This window comes from Sinocyclocheilus anshuiensis, unplaced genomic scaffold (assembly GCF_001515605.1).
Source record: "Sinocyclocheilus anshuiensis isolate Anshui unplaced genomic scaffold, SAMN03320099.WGS_v1.1 scaffold391, whole genome shotgun sequence".
Classification (NCBI taxonomy): domain Eukaryota; kingdom Metazoa; phylum Chordata; class Actinopteri; order Cypriniformes; family Cyprinidae; genus Sinocyclocheilus; species Sinocyclocheilus anshuiensis.
The window spans coordinates 540,772-549,328 of NW_015548229.1; the positions used below are offsets into that span (position 1 = coordinate 540,772).

Genomic DNA, 8,557 nt, shown 5'->3' on the forward strand with positions numbered 1-8,557 from the left:
GCGTCCTCTAGGTTTCTTGCCATGCTGCGGACGCAAGCTTCAGACGAAGAAGTGAATGATGTGTGCTCCCGGCGCCTATTTATACTATAGTCGCACCGGTATTGATGTCATGGCTGTCGCCGGCCAACGAGTTGGTGTTTTTTCAATGTATGCTTCAGACACGGGTCACGACGAGCCGTTCCCCATAGCGACCCCTAGAGGACGCAGTGTCTCATTCCCTACTCAGGGAACCATGGTTACATATGTAACCTGAGATGTTTTTCCGCATCTTGTGTTTGAATGCTTTAAACTCTTTTGAATGTTTAAATTGGCAAGGCTTAAAAACACGTGCAAATGATGAGCTTTCGTGACGATGAGTAGCAGTGGCCTGAGCTTCTTTTTAGGCTGGCCTCAGTCAGTCGGTTGAGATCGCCGGGGGGCCCCCCTTAGCCGTGGGCCCCTATAATCGTCACCACCTTTCACCCCACTAACGAAGGCCCTGAGTATTAGTATAATACATAATATATAAATAATTGCAATATAAATAATTTATACTACATTTTTATTATAAACATGTATTATATATTATATATAAATTTTGATCCTCATATAATAGTCCCCAAATAGTGAGAGTATTTAATATTTTGCTTAGCCTATAGTAGAACAGTACTGTAGAGCCAAATATAAGCAATTAAATGAGTTGGTTTACTTTACACCAGGGGTGCCCAAACTCGGTCCTGGAGGGCCGGTGTCCTGAAGAGTTTAGCTCCAACCTCAATTAAACACACCTGAACCAGCTAATCAAGTTCTTAATAGGCATACTAGAAACTTGAAGGCAAGGTGTGTTGAGGCAAGTTGGAGCTAAACTCTGCAGGATACCGGCCCTCCAGGACCGAGTTTGGGCACCCCTGCTTTACACCATGGCCAAATTTCGAAGAGCTTTTTCATATCACAGACTATATTCTTTTCTCCTACAGCTGTCCAAAGCTGTGTCAAGCTGAAAGCGAACACCCCAAAATCATGTTAGTTCTAGATTAATTGGTCTAATTATAATGTTTTTTTGAGCAGATTATTCTGACGTTTCCCAGCAACATACAGCAGATTCCATCAGAGCGGAAAATTAATGGGATGACCCAGAGAGAGCGGCCGAAAGAAAAACTACAATTAAAGATATGTCCATCTCACGGTGCAGCTGGAGTAATTATGAGAGTAGGATTTAGATAAGAAACACACTGAGATAAAGAAGATGAAAGCACGAGTGATCATACATTCGCCTTGATCACTGCTCACGCTGGGAGGGTGGGGGTCTCATCATATAGGCTAATAGCAAGTATTTTTAATAGCGAATTTGTTGTTTATGGTGCACCTTTAGAATGTGCTGCTTTGATCATGGTTGAGGTTTTAATACTGGATGTGGGGATCATGTTTTACAGTCATGTTAGGGCTCTGAAATACCTTTCGCTATAATTCTCTCGTGCTCTCTTCCTCTCAAGGTGCATTTGTAATAAGAGTTACAGCCTCTGATGCAGATGATGAAGCATATGGAAACAGCGCCAGGCTGGTTTACAGCATACTGCAGGGCCAGCCATATTTCTCAGTTGAACCCGAAACAGGTACGTTGGGAAAAGATGAGAGAACAAGCATGATTTGAAATGATTAAAAGATGGGATATGATAGTAAGGTGATACAGGATTTGCTAAAATAGTTTCATGTATATGTGGGTGAATTGCATAACGCCTGTTGAGAAAATGCCCTGATCATATTTCGCCCTAAAACCAAAAAGATAATAAATTATATTTTGCATAAAGAAAATGAAGACAACATTTAGGAATCTTTCAAATCCCTCTGTGTTGCATTTACTTGTACTATTCTCATTATTTTCAATGATGATTCCTATTGCTGTATGCAGTATTTTGCTGTATTAAAGTAAAACAAATACTATATTATTTAGTTAAAATCTACATTACAATCTATATAAACTACAGACATTACAATATTACATTTTTTAAATAATAATAATAGTTTAGATTATCAGTGTTATTGTAGTTTTTAATTTTATATTTTCCTTTTTCATTTTAATTTTAAAGTTGTAATTCTGTTATGTGTTTTTGTCATTTATTTATTTATAGTCTATATAGATGTTATAATTTTTTTTAATTTCAGTTTTAGTTTCAGTTATTTTAGTACATTAAACTAAATTAAAATAAGAAATGATTTTTGGTGGTTTTAAATTTTGTTTGCAGACTATATTAATGAAAATTCATTATTATTATTATTATTATTATTATTACTACAGTAATGAGTCTATGTATATTATATAATTACATTTTATATTTATTTTTTATTTTGAATTTTGAAATGAAACATGACAGGGACATTTTCTCAACACATTATTTAGATTATTCTTATTCTATATTGTGTATTCCTATCCACATGTGTGCCTTTTTTATTGATATCATGTATTTCTATTCTAATGTAATAATGAATTTTAATTTTCTATCTATTTTAGTGAATTTAGTACAGTTTAAGTGTGTTGCTTTAAAAACACATAAATTCTGCTCTCATGTACTAATAACCTTATCACAACATCATTTGAAGATTGACATCCTACCCAATTAAAACTTGCTCTTTAAAATACCCCAAGGCAGGGAATTCATTTCCTTGGTTATGTTTTTTTTTTTTTTTTCCTCGTCCAACCTTCTTTTTTAGCGTGACATTAAGATATAAATAATGAAGTCAGAGAAGCTCATTAGATAGCACCTAACGAAACCTGTGTCCATCCACCCTGTCAGGCGTCATAAGGACAGCGCTTCCGAACATGATTCGAGAGAACCGGGAGAACTATCAGGTGGTGATTCAGGCTAAGGACATGGCTGGACAGATGGGCGGTCTCTCCGGGACCACTACAGTCAACATCACTCTCCAGGATGTCAACAACAGTCCTCCTCGATTCCCACACAGTAAGACAGCACAGACTCTCCTCTCACATGCATATGTTGACCTGAAGGAGACATCAGCATTGGATTTTGAATTAGAAAGAAACACAGATTCAACTCAGGTGATGCATTCTGGGAAATAAAGTGTTCTTCCACCTTGGGCCACAAAAGATTATTATTATTATTATTGTTTTTTTTATCTACCACCATAAGGCCGGTAGTATAACATTTTTAAAATACATTTTTATAATTTTTTTCTTTCTTTTCTTTTTTTTTTTTTGTAGTCAAGCCAACATTCATTGTTTGTCTAGACAATTATTTTTTTACTAAAAAATATTATTATTATTTCATTCAATTTAATTCTACTTCCTTGATTGCATATGAAATGCAATTCCAAATCCTGATTGCTACCTCAATTTCAATTCAAATGAAAGAACTGAACTGGAACTTCAAATTCAAATCCAATTTTGAATGACACATACAACCAGTCAAATTTGACTCTACGCTATATTCATGCTATATTAAATCAGTATGTGTGTTCTCAGGGAACCAAAACCTTGACCTTGGCATTGTTAAGACCATGATCTACCATTTGAGCAACAGGAATAATTTCCCTTGCACTACATCTTTAACTAAAAGAGTTTGATGTACTAAGTAGCCATAATCTAACAAAATACAAAGCTTTCTGCTTAATACACAAGTGATGGTTTGCAAATGGAGACCTGAAATTATATTTTAGCAAAAGCAGCCCATTTCAGGTCACGTAAAACTAAATTATGACTCATTTGGGTGCAAAACACCTTTACTCTACCTTTCTGTGGACCTTGATGGAAGAAAAATGCTATTGAAATGTCTAGAACTAAAGGCCTTGAGCAAGCCCGAAAGTGCATATCAAATGAACAAGGGTTTGACTGCCAGTCAACTATTAAAAATTGATGCAGACTAGACTATCAGAGTATTATAATATAGTATTTATGAGCAGAATTATGCTTGGACTTGCAAACAGACTTCAGCATAATCAGTATAAGTTATCTGTTCACATGGCAAATTTTGCTCTTCTCTCCGAGTGATATTTCATAAGAACTGCAACAGACATATGTCATGATTCAGCTGAATTATCATGGAAATGCTCAGGGCCCGTTTCTCCTTCTGACCAGGATGAGTCACAATGTGAACCCAGAACAAAATCTCCATAGAAAGAGGCTTTTAGAGAGTGAGAGAGAAGGGTGGATAGAGAAAGAAGGATAGAAACTAGAAGACAGAGAGATGGAGAGAGAGAAAGAGAGAAAGAGAGCACAGCGGGAGCTTCATTTGGGGTGATAATCCCTCTCTCTTTGCCACAGTCTCAAATCCAATACAAGAGCCACATCAGAAACAGTATCCACAAACTGGGTTTAAAAAGAACCTCCAGTGGCTCATCGGAGCTGAAATTCTATTAAAGAATAACCACTGAGAGGCAGCTCCGCTTTTCCCCCGAGAGAAGGATAAACAAATAGACAAATGCAAGCCGAAGCGCCTCGCTCGAGAACAAAGAGTTCGTACAAACACCTGACTGTTTACTCAATTGATTTATTTTGCTCTCCTTCTCCAGGTACCTACCATCTCTCCACTCCAGAGTCAGCTGGAATCGGATCACCGGTGGGCCGGATCAAAGCGTATGACGCGGATGTGGGAGAGAACGCCGAGATGTGGTACACCATCCTGGACGGCGACGGGCAAGACGTGTTCAATATCATCACGGACAGCACCAGCCAGGAAGGGGTGATAAAAGTGAAGAAGGTAAACAGGCTCTATATTTAATGTTTTAAACATCACACTGTAAGTCGGCGGTTGGAAATAAAATCCACACCATCCGACGATCTTTCCCTCATTCTCTCATTCTTTCATATGCACGCACGCACCCATACGAAGCAAAGTGCTTAGAAAGTAATCCCCTAAATCGAAGCCTTTGTGTCCTATCAACTTTACAAAGGTGCTTAATTCTATTCACAGCCCCAAAAGTCCCTTTTTCCCTTTTGTGTGGCACAGGGATCTATTTCCTGCTGAAATCTGCCTATAGCTTATTTCCTCTCTCTGTCAGGTCAGGCTTTGACGAGGCTCAGGCAATTATGCAAATCTTATTGCTTAAACTAGAATGAAAGATAGCTATGGAAGAAGGCCTGAATGGGTGAAAGGTAAAAGATCGTACCTTGAGTCTTTAATCGTTTCATAATTAAAAGGCTGCATTAAAGCACTATGCCATGCCTTTATAAAAAAAGACATTCAACTCAAAAGAAAAGGGAGAGCGATAAAGCACTTGTATGCAAAAACGAGCTTTAGATTTAGAAAAGTTTAGGGTGGCGTTGCTAGAGCATGTCATTAATCTGCGACCGAATAGACCTGAGCTGAAACATATCAGAAAAGTAAGCCTTCCTTTATTCAGACAGGTCATGAAGACCGGACTAACATCTTATCTTTGCTCTTGTAACCTTTCTCCCATTCAGCAACTAGATTACGAGAGTAAGAGGTTGTACTCACTACGGGTGCAGGTGACCAACACACATATAGATCGACGCTTTGAGCAACTGGGGCCTTTCAGCGACACGGCGATTGTTCGGATCACAGTCACGGATGTGGACGAACCTCCGGTTTTCAGTCGGACTCTGTACATTTTTGAGGTGGATGAAGACACCCCTGCCGGCAGCTCGGTTGGCACGGTGTCAGCTCGAGACCCTGACACAATCAATCACCTGGTCAAGTAAGTATCTATTAAAAAACACAAGCCCTTACCAACTTACTCATTAGCTCTAGAATTAAATGATATTAATGCTATTATGCCTTTAGGAAATGCCTTGTTCCTTACCTCAATTGTCTAATCATTCAATATCAAAGACTATAGAAATACCAAGCTAGTGCACTCAGATTACTATAAATGGGAGACAATGCAACACACAGTATGGCAGAATAAGTCCCACCTTCTAAATAAAAGAGCCAATGGCGATTGGTAAAGTCATTGGCAATCATTAATTTTGGATTTTATATTCTGAATTATTTTAGATCACTTTGGAGAATATATATATATATATATATATATATACAATGAGACAACTACATAAATTATATATGAATAATATATTAATACTATTTTATTTTTTATATTAGATTATTTTTATTTCAATATTATAATATTAATTAGACTCGTTTAGAATAAATAGACACATTTTAATTATTAAATGATTTAAAAAATATATTATTAATAATAATGAATAATTAGTGAGGACATTTTGAGTGTTTGAAAGTTGCTTTTTAGATCACTTTGGAGAATATATATATATATATATATATATACAATGAGACAACTACATAAATTATATATGAATAATATATTAATACTATTTTATTTTTTATATTAGATTATTTTTATTTCAATATTATAATATTAATTAGACTCGTTTAGAATAAATAGACACATTTTAATTATTAAATGATTTAAAAAATATATTATTAATAATAATGAATAATTAGTGAGGACATTTTGAGTGTTTGAAAGTTGCTTTTTTTTTAGTACAATGAATCCTCTTATCTCAGAAGTTTAAGGGAAACTTGATTCTGCTTGACATGACCCCTTTAATGTTTTAATGCTTATAGCTTTGTGATGCACTTGCTTTCTGTTGCACTCATTATATTAGTTTCATTACCATCCAAAGGCTTATTTAGCTAATAAGGAGGCTTCTGTCAACAGATAATCTTAGCCATTGTAACAGGCAATTTAATGGTCCAGCAGAGATTTGAACAGAGGGACTCAGTAATGAAATGCTTTTGAATATGCAGCGAACAAACAAGTGGTTGCTTTCACCTTAGACACAAATAAAAGATACAGTGGGGGAAACAGCAAAATGACACCTTGAAAAGTTCCTCCCAAAGCATCAGAACATAAAGTACATTACGGTGTATGAAAATCAAGCAGAACACGTCTTCGCCTTCCACATTTTGGTTGTTGATCAGATGTTTTGTGCTCGGTTAAATCCAATCCATCAACATGTTCCCAAGCGTGTGCGTGTGTATGGGTGTGAAGACGGGGGAAAAGCAAATTATTCATGGGGACTCAGTTGGTGATTTCCCTCCGGAAGTTTGGCAAGATGAATACAGGCGCTGTTTTATCTCCCCTCTCCTTTCCTTTCTGAATTCAGACTTTTATAAGTCACAAAGTTGGTGTGAAAGAGTATGTCTTGTCTTTCGTCTCCTGTCCGCATGTGCACTGTGAGCGATTGTCTGAAAAGCTTGTCCTTCTGGCTTACTCATGCACGTCACACTCAGTTGCATATTTAAATGTCAGCAGAATATGTAAGCTGACATTGATAAATGGGTTTAATAGGAAAGATTTCCTTTTCTTATTTCATGAAAACAAAAGACAGGGGATCAACAGAGTGATTAGCATTCAGGCTCTTTCAAATGAGCCACTTTAAAATTCACAACATGCAATATGCGGTTAAGGATAATTGATAGTTGCTAGTTGCTTCGGCTAGGAAGGTGTTCGTCCCAGCTGTCTATTCAATGCATAATGCATAATTGATTACTTAAAAATTAGCACTTACTGGCACCAAGGTACTACTATTCTGCTGAAGGCAAAAAAAAAACATAGCTGGCCATCAGGTTTTGAATGCTAGTGTGCAGGTGTTGCAACAATGTTTTGTCATTTGCTGAAAAAATTCACAGTGAAACGAATTAATTAATAAATGAATATTTCAGAATATAAATGCAAAAACTGCAAATGTCATAAGTATTCAATATGTATTCAATATAAATATTATATTTAGTCACTGACATAAATAATTGGTGTTTTCACATTGAAAAATCAGTTTTAAAAAAATCACAGTGGAATAAATAGTAAATAAACAAGTAAATTTCAAATGCCCAAAAACAAACAACCAAACAAACAAATAAATAAATAAAGTGATATAATATAATTCACACAAAGCCATTTGACTTTCAACTGTGATCAGCTGTGGTCATTTTGATTAGCTAAGCATGAAAACGGCTTTCCTGGAGCATTTCAGTCCTTGGTAGTGCAACTGAAGCAAACAATCAAGAATCAACTGTAGTGAATCAGCTCATAAGGGAAATATGAATAATTAATCATAACTAGTTATAATTAATTATAAATATTTAGATCCGCTGTAGATATTTACTTGACCTCTCAGGGTCAACTGTCTGTCAATTCTAAGAACGTTAATTTCCTGGTTAAGGGAAATAACTTTCTTACTGTACAATTCTACAAAGAGCTTGTAGCATAAATCTGCATGATTAAGTGACTCCAGTTATGAGCAAACAATGAACAACGTCAAGTGTGATACAAGTAAGACTTTATTAACCACATAAACACTTAAACTAGTCTAACATACTACATAAACACTTAAACTGGTCTAACATACACATACACACTTAAACTGGTCTAACGTACACATACACACACACACACATACAGTTGGTATAGGAAAGGGTTAAAGCTTAAGCATATGGGTGGCAAGGCACTGTCAAAATATCTCTGGGATAAAGTTGTGGACAGGCACAAGTCAGGAGATGAATACAAAAAAATGTCAAAGGTGTATTAATGCCTAGAAGCACAGTGAAGTCTATTATTAAGAAGTGGAAGGTATTTGGTA

The 8,557-nt window shown here is 36.1% G+C and overlaps 1 protein-coding gene across 1 annotated transcript in view; it reads left to right on the forward strand.

The window, feature by feature from the left end:
- cdh10b (cadherin 10, type 2b (T2-cadherin)) overlaps positions 1-8,557 on the forward strand; it is a 56,804-nt gene that overhangs the window by 36,105 nt on the left and 12,142 nt on the right. Inside the window, exons 4-7 of the mRNA XM_016441690.1 lie at positions 1,473-1,592; positions 2,772-2,939; positions 4,507-4,694; positions 5,399-5,652. Of these exons, the coding sequence (XP_016297176.1) occupies positions 1,473-1,592; positions 2,772-2,939; positions 4,507-4,694; positions 5,399-5,652 (730 nt within the window). The remainder of the gene's footprint in view (positions 1-1,472; positions 1,593-2,771; positions 2,940-4,506; positions 4,695-5,398; positions 5,653-8,557) is intronic.